Genomic DNA, 24,907 nt, shown 5'->3' with positions numbered 1-24,907 from the left:
GATGTAAAGAGAGAGAGAGACAGCCAGATGTGTCATGTTGTCACCATCTGTCACCTAACCCTCGTCATTGGAGCTCCGAGACTCCATGGGGTCACTTAGTGTCACCATCCAGGACGGAGGGACGGGGGGACGGGGGGACGGGGGCAAAAAGTTGCACTTCTTTTTTTATATATATATATATATCGTTGGTGTCAGACAGAAACCTCTTATCTCCATATTTTAATAATATGTATGAACACATTGCCTGCCAAGAACGCATATATGCGTCCTTTAAAAAAACGACATGTTTTCAGTGATTACGCTAGAGGGCCGTCTTCGGAAACCTATGAATGATCCTTCGACTGCGAGAGAATGATAGAAGCGGAAAGGACGTATTTTTTTTGTGAAAACAAGCCATATTCAACTGCCGATAACAACCGAACGGACGATCGCGGTTAGAATGTTTTTGTTTCGGTGGATAGACGAGACCCTCCCCCCCACACCCCCAGACAGCTTTGTTTGCATCCGTGTCCACAAACAAATATGAGCAGAATCTCCCATTAAAAACATGGAATGGTGCTTCCGATCACCAGCAGTACCCAGGCAGCAAGGATAGGGCGCTGTGTGTTGTTTCAGAGCAGAATGTAATGGTGCCAGCCGGTTTTTACTACAAATGTATATGTCAATACCTTCATGTCTACCATACCAACTACGATACAACTCGGACCGTGACATTTTACATGATTGCAATTAGCGATTTTATTGCATTTTTGGCATTGAACATTTGGTGCATATTTCTGTTTTCTGTATATTTAAGTCTGCCTCGTGGAACTTTTGTTAAGAAGCCTACGAACGAAAGAAACGACTTAACTAAAACATTTTACAAAAATATATATAGTGGAAATAGCCCGATCTACAAGTTCACAACGTGTCACGATATGTTTCAACATGGTTATAACTTATGATGATTATTGACAGGCCTAGATAGATGTTGGAAAACATTATTTAAAAACAAGAATACAACTTTAAGCCTGCATGGCCTGGATGGCAAAGCCATCGTGACCGCGTCCCGGAACTTCATTGAGTACGAGCTTAGTGTCAGGAGAATATAAATAATAATAATCATAATGAAATAATATATGTCAGCGATAATAAAGGCTAAATATTCCAGTCAGATCTTCTTCATAAGTCGTGATGTGATCATGACAGCTCTGGAAACATGGTGTCATAAAACACATGTTCCCACAACATGAAACATTCACTTTGTTCTATACTTGAAAAAATTAAATAAAAACATATTTATTTATTTCTATTTGTGTTCAACCAGTTATGAGAAAAATCATATTAATAATGACAGGCTGGCAACCGACGAAAGGTTCTTCTGAAGGCCTTTTGAGGACTATATAGAACTAATTGGAGTCAGGGGTTGTTTTTGTCATTTCCAGTATATGAAGGATTGTTTCATAAAAATGAACTTCAATTCTTCTTGCCTTTGGGAACCATTTTCATTCAAAGATATGGTCACTGACAGGTGGAGACCTTGTTATGTCCAAAACCCTTCCTTTTTTATTATTGTTGAAGAAGAAAAATAGCTGATCTGCAATCGTTGCAACGCATTGTGAGCTTGTAGATCGGCTATTTTCTGTATTTTGTGCGACACTCTTTTGATGAAGTAGGGCATTAATTTACAACAAAACATAAAAATGTGAAATGTGGACAGAGTTCATTTCGAAAGCAAATGCTGATTCACTTTTAGTTTTAGTCTTTTGAAACAAATTCCATTTAGTTTGAGTCTTATTTTAGTCATCTGAAATGTTTTAGTTTTAGTCGACTAAATCTACATTTGATTTAGTCGACAAAAATTGATTTAGTCAGGGCTTGATGGCTATTCTCGGAGCGTTTCGGAACATTTTCCATCGTAGTTTTAGTCAGCGAAAACACAGAGTCAAACAAAACACTGCGTGGATGTTGTTTCTGACCGACAGCGCCCATATACTCCTATGTTTTGGGTCCTAATCTCAGAGTGATGTTGGGTCTTGCGGTATCACACCAACGGTCCAACGCTCGACTCAAAAAAGGTCTTAGGAGAGTTTTGGGCGTCGCCGGTAGCTGACAGGACAGAGCGCCGACCACATAATTGCAATGACACCCCCGGTTCGATTCCGGCTTTCAGACCGGTGTTGCATATCCCACTTTTAAATAAAAACAAAAATCTGCCCAGAATATATGTATATAAATACTCAGGGTTTGATTTGCTGGGCGTGTCTTTGTTTTTGGTCTTCAGAAGAGAGGGCCCCTCGATGGATTTTTTTTTCAAAGTGTAAATATAAAGAATTTGGAAAATGGTCTGAATTCATGTAAAGTATACATGATTGGAATATGATTGAACATTTGACTTTCAAGATTTTAATATTTCTACAATTGCAACAAAATACTCCCAACTGTTCTAGACCAGCTATGTTAGCTATTCGTCATAAAAAGAAGTATGGCTTAAGTGGTTAAGAAATGGACACATTTTGAGCTTGTAGATCTGTTACTGTTTTGCTACTTACATAATATGAGGTTCCTACATGTACCTACAGTACAGCAGTGACATTGACAGTGACAAATTGTCATTGAAAGCCATCAGACCAGTGACAGGTTATTATTATGTCACTGGGTAAGCAGCTAGGCCACACAGCATGCACCGTTCACAGCTAAAGCACTCCATATCCCAGCATGCACCATGCCCCCTGCACCACAAGAGCAGAGTCCCTCTGAGATACAACACTGGTGCAGTGGTTCGCAAAGTGGGGTCCCCTGGGGGTCCCCAGCCAAATGTGTTAATACAGCATCACAATCATTTTAACCACTTTATCCATATTTTATAATTAAAATAATAATATAAAAAATGGTAGATATACAAGCTCACAGCGTGTAATTTCATGCCTCGCAGCGAGCTTATACATCTGCAAAAAATATATATATTATTGAAAAATAGTTTTTACATAAATCACAGCACATAACCTTTTCAGATCCGGGTCCGCGGCCAAATATATAAACATTTCGGGGGTCCCTGACTTGAAACGACTGGTGTATAGCACACAGTGCTGTGAATGCATGGACCACCCCATATGTTTATGTGAGCTGCATAATGCATGTTTACATGCATGCACATGGTGCATGCATGTCTGCACCACGGATATGTCTGTGTACTTATTTGTATGCCTGTGTGTTTGTGTTGCAGAGAGGATAACCATCTCTCTCTCTCTCTCCTTGTCTCTGTCTCTCTCTCTGTGTGTGTGTGTGTGTGTGTGTGTGTGTGTGTGTGTGTGTGTGTGTGTGTGTGTGTGTGTGTGTGTGTGTGTGTGTGTGTGTGTGTGTGTGTGTGTGTGTGTGTGTGCGCGTGCGTGTGTGTGTGTGTGTGCTTGCATTACAATACTTGTGAGGTCCGAATGTGCCCCATCATCAGTATAGTAGAATTTGAGAAACAGACATTGTGAGGAAAACGTTCCTGGTCCTATCAAGAGAAATGGTTGTTTTATGGTAAAAAAAAAAAAAAAAGACAACTATTCCACAATCTCCGAATGCTACAGTATATAGAGTCTGGAACTACACCTCTTGAAATCCGAGAGAGGAAGCTGGCACTTCCGTTCATGAAAATATATTTTAAAATATATTTGCATTTTATTTTTTAATTTCCATTTCTGCTTGGCATCAAGCTATATCTACTTAGATGATTTTGATTTATATCAGGATACATTTGCGCGACTGTAAAGACGAAGTGGGGAGGAGGCTTCACATCTGCTTTATATTTTAATCATGATCAGAGCTTCCGAGTCCCTGTATGACTGTATGACCGGATGACCGGAAACATTAGAAAATTGTGGGAGGCAACAGTCTGGCCACGCGAAACTAGGGTTCAAGGGTCGAGGTTATGACGGTGTATAACTTAACACATTCTCTGCCAGGTGTTAATTAATTAGCCAGTAGAGCGGCCAAACCGCGAGGTTCCCAGTTCAATCCCAGGCTCCCCCCAGAGTTGGTGTCACCTAATTGCTCCCAATGAGCAGGTTGGTGCCTTACATGGTTTCCTCCGCCATGTGTGTGTATGTGAATGTATGAATGTAATGCACAATCTATGTATAGCGCTTTGGATAAAAGTGCTATATAAATGCACCAATTCATTATTCCACTGTCAGCGTTTTTTACCTTATTTTGACAATCCACGCAAAGCCACGATGTGGACACGGATGTAAACAAAAGCTGTCTGGGGGGAGGGGGAGGGGGAGGGTCTCTTCTATCCACCGGAACATTTTTTTTCACCACGATCGTCCATTCTGTTGTTTGTTATCGGCAGTTGAATATGGCTCATTTTCATCAAAAAAAGAAGAAATCCGAGCTAGATGTGTTTTTCTACATCTCATAACAGGGGAGTGGATGGAGTGACCTATTTTTTGGGACAACGTCATTTCTGCTCCTATCATTATCTCGCAGGCAAGGGTTGGCGAATAGCGCCCTCTAGCATAGTTTAAAAAAATGTACGGATATCTCTGTCAATGGCAGGGAATGCGTTAATGGCGTGCCAGTGTTGCGCACTGGGGAAAAAAAGCGATCGACAAGCTCACAACGATTGACGGCGCAAGCCGTTGTGAGCTTCTAGATTGGCTATTTTCAGTAACTATTTTCAGCTACTTTCGACGCCGTCCTAAAATGTCCTCATGTGTCCTCACAAGTATAAACAGTATAAAACGCGTGCATGTGTGTGTGTCTGCTTGTGTGTGCGCGTGTGTGCATGTGCGTGTGCGAGTGTGTGTGTGTGCCAGTGCGTGTGTGTGTGCGTGTGTGCGTGCGTGTGTGTGTGCGTGTGTGCGTGTGTGCGTGTGTGTGTGTGTGTGTGTGTGTGTGTGAGAGTGCGTGTGTGTGTGTGTGTGTGTGTGTGTGTGTGTGTGTGTGTGTGTGTGTGTGTGTGGCATAGTGTGACAAGCCCTTCAGATGATTGCTGCTTAGCATGTCCGCATCTGCCTGCTATTTGTGTGTGTTTATGATCTGCTGTGCTAGCAGAATGAATACTTCCACATGATCTCCTCCCCACTATCCAAACCTTCTACATCTAAATTCAGGGGTTTTCAACGGGTTTCCAGGCTCAAGGACCCCTAAGCAGAGAGAGAGAGAGAGAGATGAAGCAGGGACCCCCACATACTGTATAAAATTGTGTTACAGATTCAACTTTTTTTCATAGATTTCATAGATCTCCTCATAGACTTGTTTGACAGGACTGTCATCAGTGTTGTGTAAATTAATGTCAATGTGTATGTTCAGACATATAACCACTTAAACCCTCAATACTTAGTAAACTTGACCTGAAACTTCACTGAAAATAGCAGATCTACAAGTTCACAATGCGTCACAGCGCAACACATTGTGCGTTTATAGATCTGCTGTCTTCGGTGAATGCCCCCCCCCCCCAGAATAGGGATACAGGGTTTCAAGTGGTTAATAATAAAAAGAACAAAGTTCATATAACACAACTATTTGGTGCCCCCCCCTGTACAAGACCCCCCTAGGGGTCCCGGACCCCCTGTTGAAGACCCCTGCCCTGATCTAAAGTTGGACGCACTAAACTAAACTGGAGCAGCCGCTTCGCTTCAAAAATCTGAAACTCCAATTTCAATCAAAACCAATTTGAGTGGTTTTGACAAATTCGATTAAACTCAAGCTTAATCAGACAGTTCTCTTTTGATCCGTTAAAGTGTGTGTGTGCGTATGGGCGTATGGGAGCGTGCGTGTGTGTGTGTGCGTATGGGAGCGTGCGTGCGAGCTTCCACTGACAGTGAGATTAACGACTCTCCACGTTTAGGCATGCATGGCAATAATGAACAGTAGAGAGATAAGCCAGATGAAAAGAACCAACGCTCACTCACACTCACACACACACACACACACACACACACACACACACACACACACACACACACACACACACACAAAGGGCCCCAGAGAGCTGGCTTCGCTATCAGAAGAATAAACGCTGAAAACCCACAATGCATGACTATGAAAACCAAAACATCCACCAGAGAAGAAGAACCAGGAAGCAGTGAAGCTATACAGGAAGCTGAAAGCACTGATTCATAACCTTGTTGCACCGCAGCAGTGACATGTGCCGGGAGAAAAGAATTGTGGATCTACAAGCTCGCAATCTGAGCTTGTGGATCGGCTATAGGCTACTTTCGGCACGTGACACCGGCCACGAGACAAAGTGTCAATCAAGCCCGATTCACCACAAAGCCATGGACAGGATGAGCCTGTTATGGAACTATATGTATATACATATAACACCCCCGGGATTTGAACGTGTGCAGAAATGGGGACACTAAAGCCAAAGCTCTTATAACCACTAGCCTAAGAGGGAATCGAACCTTCGGCTTTGGGGAGATATTAGGGCTTTTGGGTCATCAGGCAGAGTCTCTGAGCCACTCTGCTACACTCTTTCACACCCGACCGCGGGTTGTGTCAGGGTTGAGTTAAAGCCCCGCCCCCTGGAACTACTAAACATGTCTGAACCTCTTAATACACCCATGTCTGAATAGGAAAGTAAGATGTTAATTAATTTGAAAGAAACAACGACCTTCATTGACTGCCAAGGGCGACTTTTACGACTTTTTGTGTTTTGTTGGTGTTTCCACTAGATGGCGCTCTTCGCTATCACATGAGAGACAATTTCATCCCTGGATGCACACAGAACCAGGAGATCACGTGATCCCAAGATTTACTGCTCCATTCACTTCCTGGTTAAAGTATTTGGGAAATCGCCTGTATCTCGCCTCCTGTTTTACTATGTATTTTTGGCAAGACATGCTATTTTCAACGGCGTATGACAAGTGAACGGGAGGTCGCAATGACATTTTTTTTTCTTTGCGGAAGCACAGAGAAACCCTCCGTGATTAGCAACCTGCAGGGGATCGATCATACTGGAGATAAATATTCTGTGACTACTTGAAAAGGTAAGAAAATAAAAAAATTGCTGGCAGTGGATGCTTCATTTACTTGTTTATTCTGGCAGTGAATGAGTTAATACGGAGGAGGAACATTCTACATGTTTGATAACAGGAACGAGTATCAATCAATCAATCAATTTATATACTCCATATTACAAGTTGGATGACATAATTATTATCCTTCAAATTGGGTGGCACACAGGCTACTATATTATCTTATTATGAATGCATTAGCGCTGAAAAATCTACCTAGTTTAGAAGGCAAGGCAAGTTTATGTACACATGGCACATGTTCAACGTGCTTTACGCAAAACATCAAGCAACGGAAACGCATTACAAGATGACATTATAGGATTAGTTTTTTAAAAGAGCTTGTTCCAGATATATGTGGTGCATAGGAAAATAATTATGTTGCTTCGTCGCCTCGTTAAAAGTGCACTTAGTGTGCATGTGACACAACCCTGACACAATGTGGTTGGATCTGAGGGCCACGCCCCTTTGATAGACATCAGCCACTGCTGAAACACAGACATTAACCCATTAAGACCAGGAACGCGTGTGTGACCACTTTAACCATTATTTTATACTTCGGCTATTATAAAATAGCAGATATACAAGCTCATAGCGCGGAAGCGAGTGCTGTGCTATGAGCTTGTAGATTTTTTAAAGCGAAACTTTTTAAGTCTAAATCTTTGCTTCTGGGAGGGGGGGGGGGGGGGCTGGGACAACATATTTTGAGATGGGGGCCCACGGCCAAATACATATAATTTTGGGGGTCATTTCATTGATATAAAAACAAGTTTGAGAACCACTGATATTATAGCTACATACGTGTAAAAAAAAAAAAAAACGTCAGGATTTAGAAGACATTTGTAGAATCCCACAGAAGCAAAGATTTGAGTTAAAAATGTTCGCTTTAAAAAAATATATATATATATATATATATAATATATATATATATATATATATTCAAAGATTTGCACAAATTCTCACGATTTTTCAAAAAAAATTGCAGATCTACAAGCTTGTAGATCTGCTATTTTTGAATAGCCCAGAGTATGAAATAATGGTTATAGCTAAAAATCTAAAATGACACATTATGCGTTCTCGGATTAAACGGGTTAAGAGTCTGACAGCCCTATAACTATGTCAGCTACAGGTACTGTATACAGTATATATCACTTTACAAACCAAAGTATCTACTGTATAAATACTATATTTTTGCAGGGTTAAAGCAAAACTACATATCAACTCACTGTTCCAGCGCTCAAAGCTTTGACCCCATGACAGAAGGGCTTATTATTTATATTCATATACGGTTATATTTTCATTTCAAACCTCAGCCCCTCTAAATCCTCAGCCCTCTCTGCACCATTACGCAGTGGTGGAAAGTAACTAAGTACATTTACTCAAGACAAGTACTGTACTTCAGTGCAATTTTGAGGTCATTTGAACTTTGAACTGGAGTATTTCCATTTTTCAATACTACTTCTAATACTTTTTTTACTCAAGTAAAGTTTTGAATACCACACTTTCTGAGTATTTCAACATTGTGGTATTTTTTTTTTTTTTACTTAAAAGTAAAAAAGTAATTCTTCTTCCATGGCTGTGATTTTTCCACCAGTCTTTGGGAGTATAACATCGAAGCTATAAGACCATCTAATTAGTGTGTGGTCAGTCCTTGGCTCTGTGCAGCGGCTAGCGGCCGGTAATGACAGCCTGATGGCTGACCAGACCTTGACACACAGTGGTGGAAAGTAACTACTGTAAGTACATTTACTCAAGCACTGTACTTAAGTACCATTTTGATGTCTTTTTATTTTTATTTACTGGAGTATTTTCAATACTTTTACTTCTACTCCACTACATCTCAAAGACAAATATTGTACTTTTAACTCCGCTACAATTATTTGAAAACTTTAGTTACTTTGCAGTATTGATACATTTACTTAAGTAAAAAAAACTGTGAGTACTTTTTCCACCACTGTTGACCAGACCTTAGTTGACACACAGGCCTGTGTCTCATCAGCGCAGCGGAAATAAAAGAAGAGGTTATTTTATTTTTTTCAGAAACACTAGCGAGCCGAAAAAAAAAACGGGCTGCGACCCAAACCCGAGAACCCTCTAACCCAGGGCCGTCAAACTTAACAGCCACATAAACCCAGCCAACCGCCTTAACCAAGTGCACTCACAGTATATATCTATCTAGCTCTCAGGCAAGAAACCTAGTATCTCCGTCAGTGGTGGAAAAGTACTCAAATGTTTTACTCAAGTAAAAGTATCAATACTGCAATATAGAAATATTCTGTAAGTAAAAGTCCGGAATACAAAATTTACTTCAGTAAAAGTACAGAAATATTGGTATCAAAATGTACTTAAAGTACCAAAAGTAAAAAGTAGCCTACTCATTATGCAGAATGTCCCGTTTCAACATTTTAAAAGTATAAAATGTATACAAAATATTTTGAAAATAGCATATCTGCAAGTTCACAATGCGTCGCAGCGCAACACATTGTGAGCTTGTAGATTGGCTATTTTCAAATGGCTGAAATGTATATGTTCATGTTCGAAACTGAAGTCTTTTTATTGTATTTATGTTTCTGTTATGTTTTTTATTGTGATATGGATCCCCTTTGGGTCTGAAATAAAGATTGAATTGAATATATAGGGCTGAAGTGGCATGTTTTGTAATAATAAATCTACAAAGTAACTAAAGTTTTCAAATAATTGTAGTGGAATAAAAGTACAATATTTGTCTCCGAGATGTAGTGGAGTAGAAGTAAAAGTAAAAGTATTGAAAATTGGAAATACTCCAGTAAAGTCAAAATACCTAAAAAATGATCTTGGCATTTTCAATCTTGGGATTCCAAGATTCTTTTCCACATAAATGAATGCCCTACTACTCCGTCATTACACTGTCACGTCAAGGTAGCGGAAATTGCAGGTCTACAAGCTCACAATGTTATTTGTTTTTGCTATCTTTTAAGAATTTAAAGTGAAAGTGAAATGGTGTTTGTTTTATTTGTAAACATATTGAACCAATGAAAAGTAACAAGAGGTTGTGAGCAGGGACGCAGAGGGCATTTGAGAACGCATGCACAAAAAATATCTTTTTTTGGGGGGGTTTGTTACTTTTTGGGTTTTTTGTTACTTTATTTCGGTTAATTTGGTTAATTCGGTACAAAAGATGTACTCCATGTTCATCTTCATCTTCATCCCAAAAGTTTGGATTGAATAGGTTTAAAAAAGAACCTCTCTCATGCGTCAACGCAGGCAAAACCAAGAATAGATCAGCCAAAAAAGTTGTTTTGGCTGGTTATAGTGATTAAATGGCTTATGAAACCGTTCAGAAATACATCACACAGCCATGGTTGTTATCACTATTCTGCCTGTCCGTGTTGTTCTTAATACTGACAATTTGAGCATATTTTGTATAATTTAAAACAACAAGTGTCTAGTGGTCTATTCAATTGTGGCGTGTGTTGTTAGACAGCCAGATCAAATCAGGGCGTTGTGTCTTCAATGAAAGACAATCTGAAAGAAACTAGAATTCCATTCCACGGCTCTGAAAAAAAGCCCCCCCAAAATAAGTTACTAAAATAATTTATAATTGCTTTCTTATCTAACTTCTGTTTCTTTGTCTGACTATTAGGCATGACTATGTGAGTTTCAACAGTATGTTTGCTATGTGCTTTTAATATTCATGTAACTACTGAACACAAATATAATTCGAATACAGAGAAAATCGCGATCATCAGGCTCAGAACGTGCTTTTTCGCTGTTTTTGAAAATGCTGAAAATTGCCCCAGGGTTGATGTGGTCAAACCCCCCCCAAACATTTTTTCAAAAATGGTTGTAGATGTGCTGTTTTTGAGCATTTTTTGGAGCATCTTTGAAAGTGGTTGTTTTGCACATACGTAAATGTTACCTTGGCCATGGGGCTCCCTCAAAAAATAGATCTCGTATAATCTCACTGGAGAAACTCTCCTGGTGAAATAAATAAAGGACCCGTATAATAAAAAGGTCGCTGATGTGTTCAGTGGCCTTCATAGCAGGTTCAACGGGTGTTAATTCACTGAACGATGGCCTTCATAGCGATGGGGTTCAATGGGTGTTAAAACACTCACTGGCTCATGAACGTTGCTCGAGTCAACCGAGACAAAGAGCTGACAAAATGCCAAGCTGAAGGTTAGGCCAGGTAAGGGAGGTAATGCCATTCACACCGTCAAAATGCTAAGTGTTCATTTAAACCCATTCAATCCGGGAACGCTTCTGTGTCATTTTGTGATTTCTTTGGCTATTCTAAAATAGCAGATATACAAGCTCATAGCGTGGCACAGATCTGCTATTTTTGCAAAATCTTGAAAAAGTATGGTCCCTGGAACAAAACATTTTGAGATGGGGGTCCGCGGCCAAACACATATCTAAAAAATCCTAACGGTATGTTTTCCTTGACAAGGACCCCAAAATGATATGTATTTGGCCACGGACCCCCATGGGACCCCCCCAGAAGCAAAGATTTGAGTTGAAAATGTTGCAATATATATATGTATATATATATATATATATATATATATATATATATATATATATATATATATATATATATATTGCAATATTTGCACAAATGTTCACGATTTTTCAAAAATAGCAGATCTACAAGCACATACAGTAGGTGCCGTGCAATGAGCTTGTATATCTGCTATTTTTGAACAGCCAAAGTATGAAATAATGGTTTAAGTGGTTACACAGATGCGTTCCCGGTTTTAATTGGTTTAAACAATTTTTTACAGCATTATACCGTTTCATGGAAGATGCTTCTGAATTCTATTGCTAGTTTGACCCATTAATTATGTGACTGAGAACTTTAATCCATGGCTGCCTCTGGCTCAAGAGCCAAAGGTTTTGCTGTTCAGAATGAAGCCTTATGCGGAATTAACAGATACTATGCAGGTCTAATTAACAGCCCAGCAGGTGGCGCTACGGCTGCAGAAAAAACAAAAACCTGTTGATTCCTTCAAAGTCAATGGAAACTTGACCTGACTTACACTTTGGCTTTATTACCTTAGTAATAAACCTTTTCATAAAGACTTTATGTTTCAATCACTTCTTTCAAGTGCGTGCTTTCACACAGTCATGACATGCGTTTCTTTTTTCGTATGTAAATTATGATCCCATTAATATTTAAATGGATGATAAAGCAGGTTCTGAGGGAGAGAGAGAGAGAGAGAGAGAGAGAGAGAGAGAGAGAGAGAGAGAGAGAGAGAGAGAGAGAGAGAGAGAGAGACCACTGTCCAGTGAAGTAAAGCTAGGAAGAAGATACAGATTACAATTACAATTTGTAATTGTAATCTTTCGAGGAAAAATGAGACGCAGAAGCAGAGATGTTATGTTAAACCCAGAGGCTCAGCAGAAGCTACAGATAAAGCAGCAGTCAGGGATTCTCAAAAACCTTTTCATTACTAGGACCCCCAGTTTGACATGCACTACTAGACCACGGACCCCCAGTTTATACCAGTGTTCATCTCTGGGACCCCCCTCCCCCCAATTTTACACTGTAAAATTGTCAAGTGCCAATTTAACTGAGAGCCGGGTCCATTTGGTTCCATTTGTACACTCTCAGAGTTGCAGATCTGTTAGGGTCCATTTTGGTTCCTAACTATAAATAATCATTAGGGGACCCCCTGGAACCCCATCGAGGACCCCTGGGGAGGGGGGGGGGGGTCCCCGGACCCCATGTTGAGAACCACTGCAGTGAAGAAGGAGGAGCCTTTTGTCCTTGTATGTCACAGATAATAATAAAAAAAGAAGGGTATGGTTAAAGGAACACTTTCCAAACCTCATATGATTGGTCCTCACTAATGCTCATTATAAGATGACACCATGTCTGTCTACTCTCTCTGTGTCTCATTGGTGGGGCTGTGGACAGTTCAGAAACCATGCCTACCAGTGACATCATCGATTGGGATTCCAAGTAGAGTTCTCAACGGGCCTGAAAATTAAAGCCTGGCCCTAACTGGGCCCTACTGGGCCGGCCCGAGGCTCGGCCCGAACAATTACCATACATTTAGGCCTGAAAACCCGAGATAAACAAAAATGTGTCATATATCCAACAAGCTTTGAACTGAGCAGATTGGACCTTCTGTTCCAGAGATAATGGCCAAAACATCTTGAGAATGGCCACTTTCGACGATTTTCGATCGCCGATGTTTGATTGAGTTTTGGCCATTGCCGCGTTTTTTTCTTTAATAACACGGGCTAGGAAGGACGGACGGCAACAAACTGCATACCTCAGTAAAGTTCACTTTGAGCTGCATCCAACACATCCACTGCCATTTCCGTCTGCCTTACCGTTAGGATGCTAGGGGCAGTTGACATTTCTTCGTAGAACCCAAGGCTTGGCCCGGCCCAACTAATTAGCATAGATTTTAGGCCCGGCCCAGCCTGAAAACGTCGGGTCGGGTAGGGTTGGGTTCGGGCAGGGTCAGGTTCGGGCAGAATTTGAAAACTCTAATGCCAAGCTAATGGAAACTACAGCATAACTCTTCCTGGAAAGTTAGCAAGCTAAAAAAAAGCACTTGTTCCTACTGTATCAATAAAACGTCAAGAAAAATAGAAATCAAATCCACAGTCCACCTGAGACACACAGAGCATGTAGACAGAAATGACAGCGTCTCATGGTGAGCGTTACTGAGGACCCATATATAACCATTGTTGAAAAAAAAAGTTCCCGGCTTCCCAGCGACTGACAGCACAAACCAGTGCATTTCATTATGAGCCCCGCCCCCCCGAAGCCATCACTCGCCGTCCTACGGATACAATTATCGTGCGTGGGGGCTTAGTAGTAGCCCCGCCCTGTAAGGAAAAGTGTAAGGAAAAGACGCGTTCCCCCTTACGTCGTTGTCCTTGGGATATACGCTGGATCACAGATAACACACCTGTGACTGATTACAACCCAGTGAGCCATAGTCGGGCTATAGACCTCCGTCTAGAACCGGGTTATAACTGGTCAAAAAGTGAAGTTTTTTCAATGTCTATTCTGAGCGTAGAGGTTGATCAGCTGTTTTTAAGCGTCTATATTATAGACGTCTATATTATAGACATCATTTTAACAGCTATAATATAGCTGTTGAAATGTCTATATTATAGACGGTCTATACATAGACGGTCTATATTAAAAAACAGCTAATCGCTAAGAATAGACGTTGAAAAAACTTTACCTTTAAGACCAGTTATAACCCGGTTTTAGCCTAGCCGTTAGACGTATTTTAGACGTCTAATAGGCAGAAAAATTCTCAGTGGGAATCTGATCCAAGGTGTAGATTATACTGTATTTTAGCACGGGATTCGGCCAATCAGCAGGATTGACAACAGATCTTTACTTCAAATTCAATATGGAGGTCACTGGTGCTGAGGAATCACACCATGTTGGAGCGTTCTCTGCACTGTGTCCCAGGTGAGGAGACTCACCTACACATGTATTATCATTTAATTATTATTATTATTATTTACAATAATAATAATAATGAGGTGACTCACCTACACAGGTCTTTCCATCGGTGTGCAGGGCGAACTTCATGTGACAGGAACATCTGGGCCCGTGGTCCGTCTCCTCACAGATGTGCTGGCATCCTCCGTTACCATAGTTACAGGTCACTGTCAACAACAGCAAACATTCACTGGGTCACTGAGTGATGGACAAATCAACTATCTCCAAATTAAAGGTCAAAAACCTCCTAACTCCACTTGAGCTGCATTTGTGTAAAGTGATGATAATATAATGTATTTAATATAATAATAATATGATATAATGTATTTGGGTAAAGTGATGATAATATAAGGTCACATTCAAGTATCTAAAAAGTTATAAAGTCACCATACCAACTTTGAGGAGACAGTGTTGTGTTGTTTTAAAAACATGTTGTTGTTTTTTTCATTTCCTGAAAGGTTCATGAAAAATGAGAAAGGTTTCTGCCCGACAGCAGAGAAATATGAATGAATATGTGACAAAATAAAGTCTTTCATTCTTGAATGTCGCTCTTGTTATCGTGCGGTGGCCTCAAAGTTCTTCAGACTCGAGCAGAATGTACAGTTATGTGTTTTTGTGAAAGTGCTGCGTGCGACCCGACGTATCAAAGACAGACATTCATGGCTGCGTGTGTGTGTGTGTGTGTGTGTGTGTGTGTGCGCGCATGCACTTCTTTCATAATATGAATGAAGTGCATTTCTTTCATATATGTAGACAGCAACATAAAAACGTCACCGGTGAAGAGGTGACATCAAAAACAAGTCAGACATCGTCATAAATCAGGGGCGTCGGTTACACACGGCTGACATCGGAAAGCAGTGCACTTTGCACGCACATATATATATCGTCTCTGTCGGGTGGAAACCTCATATGTCCAAAACTTTTCAGGATTCAAATAAAAAAATTGAAAAAGTAGCAGATCCACAAGCTCAAAATGCGGCGCGAAGTGTCTTTCTGCTACTTTTGATGCTTTTGTGTGACGCTGTGGTATGATCAAGTAGGCCATTAAAGGTAGGGTAAGTGATATTTTTTGGTAAACATTTTTTGTTTGTTAATAAGGTTAAAGTAGGCTACTATATTCTGATAGTAATTGCTACAGAGCGTTTGTTCGGTCACAGGGGTCTCTCCAGCTCTTTAGTAAACAGAATATAGTACATTTTCAGGTAAGTGACAAAATGTAAGCCAATCAGGAGAGAGCACTGAAAATGCATTTTCTGTTTAATAAAGAGCTGGAGAGACATGGAGACTCCTTTTACTGAACAAACACTCTATAGCAATGAGTACTATCAGAATATAGAGCTGTTTAACACTTATTTTAACCAAAGTAAATCACTTACCCCATAGGCGGCGGGTGAGCTTGACAATTGAAGGCTGGGGGTCGGCCGTGTGCCGAAATCCGTGCACGCGCGCAAAGCGTGTGCGGTTTCTGGGCGGATTATGTTAGTTTATTTTTGGTTTTTGGTTACTTTATTTCGGTTATAGGGCTAGGGTTAGGGTTAGGTTAGGGTTAGGTTATTTAATTCTTATTTATGGCTGATTTTACTGATTTATTATCAAAAGATTAACTAAATAATGCTGCGCACATATTATATATAATTTGCACAATTCCCAGAATTTCCCAGCATAACATTTGGGAAGGCTTAGCCTACCCTAGCCTTCATTACCCGCCGCCTAGGACTTACCCTACCTTTAATTTCCGAAAAAACACAAAAAATATCTGCGCGTCGTAGCTGTTGGAAACCTTGTGTTCCAATGGATCCACGAGGTAGTCATGATTTAGTCACAAACTCACGGGTCCATTTGGTTCCCATTTTGCACACTCAGAGTTAACCCATTTAAGACCTGATTAGATAAAATCCTAACCTAAGTTTTCTGGAAACTTTTTTTCATTCAAAACATGTACCAAGTGACACAGATGCAGGGGCACGGGGGCGCAGTCGGTAGCGCTGTCGCCTCGCAGCGTGAAGGTCCTGGGTTCGATTCCCACCGGGGACGTTGTGGGTGCTGGGGGCGTGTCAGATATGCTCTGCGTCATCAGTGCCCATACTCTAGGGCCCTTTCTGTGTGGAGTTTGCATGTTCCCCCCGTGACTCCTAGGGTAGGTACCCACACAAAAAATATGCAGTAATCTTGGTCACTATACTGCCTCCCCCTGTTCAGCCGGGGCGCCTGATGGAGGGGAAAGGAACTGGTTGGAATAACGTGTTCCTTCCACGCGCTACGTCCTATCGGGGAAACTCCCCCCTGTCAGGTGATAGGATGCGGCCTGCTCACTCCTCAGGCATTGAAGGAAGCATGAGCTCAGTTCAGGGCTCTCCCCAGGCTGGCAGAGGGAGAGTAGCGCCTGGGATTACAAGCTTCGGCAATTGGCACTGGGTTACAAAAGTGTGGGATTAAAAAATGTTGAAAGAAAAAAGATGCTTTCCCAGATTGAAGGGTAATACGTATAGGCTTTCCAGGTCTAACCTCTTATCTCCATATTTAAACTTTTTGGGAGTTTTTCGTAATTTAACGCTCCTACTCGATCATACTACAGCGTCACACGAAAGCATGAAAAGTAGCAGATCTAGAAGCTTTTTTTCAGCTTGTCGATCTGCTACTTTTGCTATTTTTTTAATTAAAAAAAAACTGGGGGTCCTTGAAATAAAATAAATGAAAAAAAAGGTTTGAGAATCAGTGAAATAGTGGGCATTCACTCATGTCCAAAACCTAAAAGAAATGAGAATATACGGAGATACAAGGATTCCGGGGGACGATGACAAGCGACGGTTACCAGTGGTGCGTTTTTTTGCGTGCAGTGTAAAAAAAAAAAGGGGGGGGGGTTTGAGTTCTCTGACATAAAAAAACGTCTAAATACACCTGTGATGACAGACTGAAACAGAGCCCTGCCTTCTGCTGTCTGCACCCCCCCCCCCCCCCATTCCCAACACCCTTTTGCCCTCTTCCCCGAGCTGTCATCCTATAGAATAACACCTCTCCAATCCTTATCCAAACACAGACAAATCCCCCGTCACCCCCTCGCCCACGCCCCACCCCCAACCCCACTAGCCCCCCCGGTCCGTCCTCAGTCTTCCACCTCAGTGGTGGAAGAAGTGCTCAGATAATTTACAAGTGAAAGTAGCAATGCCATTATATTAAAAAAATACTCTGTTACAAGTAAAAGGCCTGTGTTCAAAGTGTTACTTGAGTAAAAGTACAAGTATTGGCATCAACATATACTTAATGTACTAAAAGTAAAAGTACTAATATGTTGTGATGCGGTCGCGTTGTGAGCTTGTAGGGCTACAATAGGGCTAAAGTGGATAATGTATGTTTTATAATATAATAATTGATATCTGCGAAGTAACTAGAAACTAAAGTTTTCAAATAATTGTAGTGGAGTAAAAGTACAATATTTGCCTCTGACATGTTAGTGGAGTAGAAGCAGAAGTATTGAAAATTTGAAATACTCAAGTAAAGTAAAACAAACTCAAAAGTGTACTTGAAAATGTACTTAGTTACTTACAACTCTGTTTTCTTGTTCTGCATCAAGGCCAGCATTGCAGTGGTTCTCAAACTTTTTTTTGTGGGACTCAGGGTCTCACCCGCTGTAAATAACTGTTTTCATCCACGTCTCCCCCTGAATGACTTTGTTATTGTTTTCAGAACCGTATGTCATATCACGGTACGTAAATATGTAAATCTTTCCCTCCCTAAAGATACTGTATGTCACGAGGAAAAAAACACTTGAGAGAATTCCATTAGGGACAGATTGACCACTTTGAATGAACCCCAGCATCCCTGTTCTGGCAGGGTGGGAGGGGGGGCATTCTATTAACAAGCCAAAAAACTGCTGTTTTTCGGCTTGTTTTGGCTTGTTAACACATCGGGTGCCGATCACGGTCTGGACCGTGTTTTCACATAGTAGCGCTCTGGTGCCGTTCACGGTCTGAACCGTGTTTTCAGTCTTTTTGTTTTTTTCGTTTTTCTCCACACGGGCGGGGCTAGAGCAGCTCTGGGAGTACCCATTGTGATCCTAAGAAGGATAGGCCAAATGGATCACCGGAAACAAAAACATGGCTTCCATCCGCTTCCTGTCTATTTCCTTCTTTAAAACGCCTATATCTCCGAATCTGTTTCCTGTGTGGAAAACCGCTCATGCGCGATGCGCGATCCGTCCCGGTTGTAACTTGCGGGTGAAATGTTATGGTTCCAGGCTGTAGCCAGGGTCCTCGCGCTACATGAATGGATGCTTTTTTTTACGTGGATTTGCTGGTCGTGGAGTCTAGAGCTTTAAACAGCAAAGCACAATCAATGGGGAGAATGCTGGCACCCACGGTAAGTTGTTATGAAAAAATGCTGGCACCCGTAGTGTTAATAGAATCCCCAGTAGAATCCCCCTCCCTGTCAGTCAGTCAGTCAGTCTACCCCAAAATCAATGACTTTTAGTCATATCGATGATTTTTTTATAAACTATTCAACCAAATCAACCTTTCTCAACCGTGTTAAGAGGTAAGATGGATGCCCCCCCCCCCCTGATCCGGAAAAAAAGGTTGAGAACCACCACAAAAAAACATAACATGTTAATTGATAATAATGCTTTGTTGTGTTTTTGAAGATGTGTCAGGGATGGCTTTGTAATGGAAGCTAAAGGCAGCTCAGATCTCTTTGAAAGGTATGTGGGGAATGAGGACAATTATCTGTCATTGGACTGATTCCAACACCAATCACTGTTTTTATGAGACCATGAATCCATGCATGCCTGTGTACGTTTACATGCGTGTGCGCGTGTGTGTGTGTGTGTGTGTATGTGCGTGTGTGTGTTTGTATTACTATACTTATATTATGCCAGTGTCATGCACCAAAAAATATCCGATCTACAAGGTACGAGCTTGTAGATCTGCAATTTTTTGTCTCTAGGCTTACAGTTAAAAATGGCATTAATAAAATCGTGTAAGTGCAGTAATACAAAGCTGTGTGTGCGTGCGTGTGCGTGTGCGTGTGTGTGTGTGTGTATCTCTTACATTTGCAATCCTTCATGTTCCTGGTCAGGGTGAAGCCAGGTCTGCACTCACAGGCGATGCCTCCCTTCTGGGTCTCCCTGCAGATGTGGGCACAGCCGTGGTTCTTGTCCATGCAGGTGGGTCCCTCCTTCGTCCCCTCCGACCGCGCTGGAAACCAACAACACAGTTTTACAGTCAATTTAACAGGCATTTATAAGCAGACGCTCTTTATACAAGAGTCGCTTACAATAATAAGCAACGTAAACACATTACAGTACATCGAATGCAGAGAGACAGACAGTGTAGTGCCTCTTGGCAAACTAGGATCACAGGCATTGGTGGAAAAAGTACTCACATGTTTTACTTAAGTAAAAGTATCAATACTGCAATGTAAAAATACTCTGTTAGGGCACGGTCACACCAAAATATGGTTGCCCGCTGTTAAACTCAGGTTGTGCGCGGCCGACAGTTTTTTGCAGCCAGTATGGTTATGGTATGTAGGCTACCAGCAGGCGTATAGAGAGCATAAATGCAAGGTGTGCGCGACACGTGGAAAGATGTGCAAGACCATCAAACCACGCCATTAAATTAACACTTTCACTGTGTTTTCATCATTCAAGACAATTTAGTCTTTCTTCTTTCTCTAGCAATGAAGAATTTGAGTTATTTTCCAAAAACGAGGTTTCCATTATTAAGATAATACAAACAACCACTTTGAAGCCCAGCTTTGACAAAAATTATTGCTGGCATGGAAAAATGTAACTCATTACTCATAACTTCTGCTGAGGTTATTTGCTATTTTAAGGTTGTTTTGTCTACAATGTGTACAATGCCAAGCTCTCTGTTGGTAGAACATCTGTATTCTTCACACATGAGGTCATAGCTTCCAGGTAGGTTTGCCAAACGTCCCTTGAACTAAGGAATCAATCCCTTATTAGGAAACTAAAAGACTTGTCCCTTGTTTAACTGATAAGGGACACGATTTTGTTCCTTATTTTTGCAGAATCAATCGATGACACACCTTACAAGTTCAAACAGCTAACAGTAGAGTATGCTATAATACAGGTTGTTAACTCATTCACTGCCAAAGAAGACTTTTACGACTTTTGGTGTTTTTTGGTGTTTCCACTAGATGGCGCTTTTCTCTAACACATGAGTGGCCATTTCATCCCCAGATGCACACAGAACCAGGAGATCACGTGATCCCAAGATTTACTGCTCCATTCACTTCCTGGTAAACGTATTTGGGAAATTGCCTGTGTCTCGCCTCCTGTGTTTTACTTACTATTATTTTACTATTTTTGGCGAGACATGCTATTTTCAACGGCCTATAACAAGCTGACGGGGGGTGGCGATGACATTCCCCCCCCCCCCCCCCCCCCCCCGCGGAAGCACAGTAAAAAAAAAAACATGATTAGCAATTTATTTATTCAGACATTCTTTGAGTTAAGAGTCTTTGGTATGACCTGGCCAGGGGTCGTACCCCGCAACCTCCCAATCTCAGGGCGGACACTCCAACCACAAGGCCACTGAGCTGGTTCACAGTACGGAGGTTTAAGTGGTTATTTAGAAAAGAGAAATAGTACTCCTTCCTCCATGGCTGGCGTTGCCCCCATTTTCCCAAAGAGTGGAGCACTTGTTGCAACATGCTCTCTTGTCTCTAAAGGCTATAAAAGCCTGAAGAGTATAAAGCTCTCTGTGGGACTCCGTCCCGCAGAGCTGTAATCTTAATTGAGGTAATCCTCTGTGAGCACAGACAGAGGGGAGAGGAACGACCAAAAGCACCGGGCTGCTGGAAAAAAAACAGTGGTGGAAGAAGTACTCAGTTATTTTACTTAAGTAAAAGTCGCAATACCACACTATAAAAATACTCTGTTACAAGTAAAAGGCCTGCATGTGTTCAAAATATTACTTGAGTAAAAGTACAAAAGTATTCGCATCAAAATATACTTAAATGCGACGCGACACGTTGTGAGCTTGTACATCTGCTATTTTCAAATAGCCTAGGTATAAGATAGGGCTAAAGCGGTCAACGGTATGTTTTATAATGTAATAATTGATATCTGCAAAGTAACTAGTAACTGAAGTTTTCAAATAATTGTAGTGGAGTAAAAGTGCAATATTTGCCTCTGAGATGTAGTGGAGTAGAAGTAAAAGTATTGAAAATTAGATGTACAAGCTCAGAGCGCGGTACGACGTTACGCGCTATGAGCTTGTATATCTGATATTTTTGAAAAATGTTGGAAAAAAAAACACTCTCAGACAGACAAAAAACAAGATGAAAGGCAACCCCCGACGGACGCAACGCACAAAATATATGGGGCATCCATATTGCATGAAGTCATCATCATCATTACTATGTCAATCTTTTTACGAAATGCAACAATGTTAACATTGTTTGAGAAGGAGGTCTCTTCCATAATTCATAGTTGAAGTCACACGCTGGCGCACGCACGCACGCACGCACGCACGCACGCACGCACGCACGCACGCACGCACGCACGCACGCACGCACACGCACACGCACACACACACACACACACACACACACACACACACACACACACACACACTCGTTCCTGTGTGAAGAAGAATAAATAGTTGATAGACGGAGGAGGAAGACATTTAAACAAACTGACTCAAACAATCCCATGTTGGGCTGAAGTATGAATTATGTAGAACTAGTCCATACCCGTTGGGGGATATGAGCACCCAAAGTATATGCAGTTTGGGTTATGCACTGTGCACAGACACACACGCGTCCCGTCGCCACAGTGAACACACACGCAAACCCACACACGGCCCGTCCCGTCGCCGCTTAAGCACGTGTTCTGTGTTTGCTTGTGGCAGACGGTGTATCACAGTGGGTCTATGGATTCGACACATGCGCAAGTTTGATCATTCATCCCATAGGTCGCGGGACCATCCCACAGCTGGGGAGCCATAACCATGGCGACATTATTTTTCATGAAAACGCTAATAAACAGCTGATGGAACCCTGATGGAAAGTGAAATACGGGCTTCGCTGTTCCATGCACATGCTAATGGTGAATGTCTGTGTGCAAATGCAGATCAATTGCTCCAGCCACTGAGGAGAACCGGGCAGAAGAGATTTTAGCCTCGCCACGATTTTGGGCTCACCACCCACACAGAGCTTTGTAGAATTATAGGAGGATGACACTCACTGCGCTCTCTGCTATATGCTAATTCTCTTTCTACATAATAGCGTTTTTTGTATTTGTTGATGACATGTATTATTGTGTTCATTTGTTAGGCTATGTTGATGAATTGAATACATAGGACCACAATGCAAAAAGTTTTTTTTTTGTTATCCTTTTAGCCTAAATGTCTTAGGGCCCTATTTTCGCCGGTGGATTACCCATTATCCCTAAACTTATTTGCCATTTTTTACTATTTAAAAAAAAAATCAAATCGTTCAACTAAGCCAATCTACATCGACACGTTGTGAGCTTGTAGATTGGCTATTTGAACTACATTTATTTGAAAATGTTTTTAAGAATAGTACAAAGAGGGCAAAGAAGTTTAGGGATAATGGCACCGGCGAATATAGGGCCCCAAATGTCTTACTGCACTATCAACCCAAATTCCATATATGGTAGTGATTGTTCTAGAGCATTGGTTCTCAAAGTGGGGTCCGGGGACCCCCAGGGGTCCTTGGGGGGGGGGGGGGGGTCCCCAGCTAAATGTGTTAATACTGCGTCACAATAATTTTAACCACTTTAACCTGTTATACTTTGGCTATTCAAAAATAGCAGATCTACAAGCTATGAGCTTGTAGATCTGCTTTTTTTTTAAATCGTTAAAAAAAATTGCAAACCTTGGAATAGATATTTTTTCAAGTTTAACTCAAATCTTTGCTTCTGGGGGTCCCTGGAACAAAATATTTTAAGATGGGGGTCCGTGGCCAAATACATATCATTTTGGGGGTCCTTGACATGAAAAGGTTTGAGAACCACTGTTCTAGAGCTCCATATATGGAGCTGCCTGATTTGTTGACGCCTGATGCCATATTGAGGTTAGACAACACACTCCATATTTGGGCGTAGCTGCATTGGGAACTCCTTATATGGTTATGACTGAGTTATAACGACATGAGCGTGGGCCGCCCGCCTGCCCGCCGTCCGGCCAATCCTCCCATTAACCAATTATAATATAGGACATTGGTTCTCAAAGTGGGGTCCAGAGACCACCAGGGGTCCTTGGGGGGATACCAGGGTGTCCCCAGCTAAATTAGTTAATAAAGCGTCACATTCATTTTAAACCACTTTATCCATATTTTATACTTTGGCTAATCAAAAATAGCAGATCTACTCAGCTTGTAGATCTGCTATTTTTGAAAAAATCTCGAAAATGTGTGAATATATATATATATATATATATTTTTTTTTTAAGGCGAACATTTTTTACTCATCTTTGCTTCTGGGGGTCCCTGGCACAACATATTTTCAGGTGGGGGTCCTTGGCACAAAAAAGTTTGAGAACTACTGCCATAATATGGGCATCGAGCCAGGAAGACTGGCGAGCACTTTGTGGAAGCTAATGGGAATCCTAATGAAGAGTAAAGAATCCTGTCTGGTATAATTCAATGAGAAACAATGTCAACATTACAGATGCAGTGACAGACCCTCTGCACCCCGCGTCTCATTAAAAACTAACATCTCCTGCTCCACACACGCACACACACACACACACACACACACACACACACACACACACACACACACACACACACACACACACACACACACACACACACACACACACACACACACACACACACACACACACACACACACACACACACACACACACACACACACCTACATTGATGTCTCATTAAGATGCTGCTACACTGAAGGCTGTTTAGAGGTCTACCTTCATTAGCAACATTTCCACTACAGGAGCTTTGTCTGTGTGTGCGTGTGCGCATGCGCGTGTGCGTGTGCGTACGTGCGTGCGTGCGTGCGTGCGTGCGTGTGTGTGTGTGCGTGCGCGAGTGTGGGCATGCGTGCGTGTGTGTGTGTGGACCGAGTACAGAGAGGTAATGTTTACTGAAATATTTTCGATTTTGGGCATGGTGTTAAGTATGGGCATAAGGTTTTAAAAACAAGTAAGACGCGCGAACGCGGGAAGCGAACGCAGGCCTATTTTTTTGTGTGTCTTTTTTAAATTGTTATGTTGTGTATTTACGGACTTGTAATCCGTGTTATTTCACAGTGATGGGGAGAGCGTAGAGAGAAAGTCACGTGACTGCCTCCGCCTCGTATTGAAGTTAATGGGGGGGATATGGTTCTCCTATGCATGGAGTTTCGGAGTTCCTAGTCATCTATGCACGGAATTGCCTGTTTGTCAATCCGTGCTATTTCACCGTGTTTGGGGGGCGATCGGGTTGGTTTCATAGTAAGCTCCACTCTGAGATC

General features: G+C 41.6%; 1 protein-coding gene across 4 annotated transcripts in view; it reads right to left on the bottom strand.

The window, feature by feature from the left end:
* Positions 1-24,907, bottom strand: part of scube3 (signal peptide, CUB domain, EGF-like 3) — a 235,109-nt gene that overhangs the window by 79,888 nt on the left and 130,314 nt on the right. For all 4 annotated transcript variants that reach the window (XM_080444119.1, XM_080444120.1, XM_080444121.1 and 1 more), the window contains exons 5-6: positions 19,488-19,634; positions 14,496-14,612 (exon numbers count right to left, since the gene is read on the bottom strand). In XM_080444119.1, coding sequence (XP_080300245.1) covers positions 14,496-14,612; positions 19,488-19,634 — 264 coding nt within the window. The remainder of the gene's footprint in view (positions 1-14,495; positions 14,613-19,487; positions 19,635-24,907) is intronic.

Source organism: Gymnoscopelus braueri (genome assembly GCF_963280865.1).
Source record: "Gymnoscopelus braueri genome assembly, chromosome: 12".
In the NCBI taxonomy this organism is placed as follows: domain Eukaryota; kingdom Metazoa; phylum Chordata; class Actinopteri; order Myctophiformes; family Myctophidae; genus Gymnoscopelus; species Gymnoscopelus braueri.
Note: the sequence above shows the minus strand (reverse complement) of the source record. Positions and strands in the feature narration are given on the sequence as shown.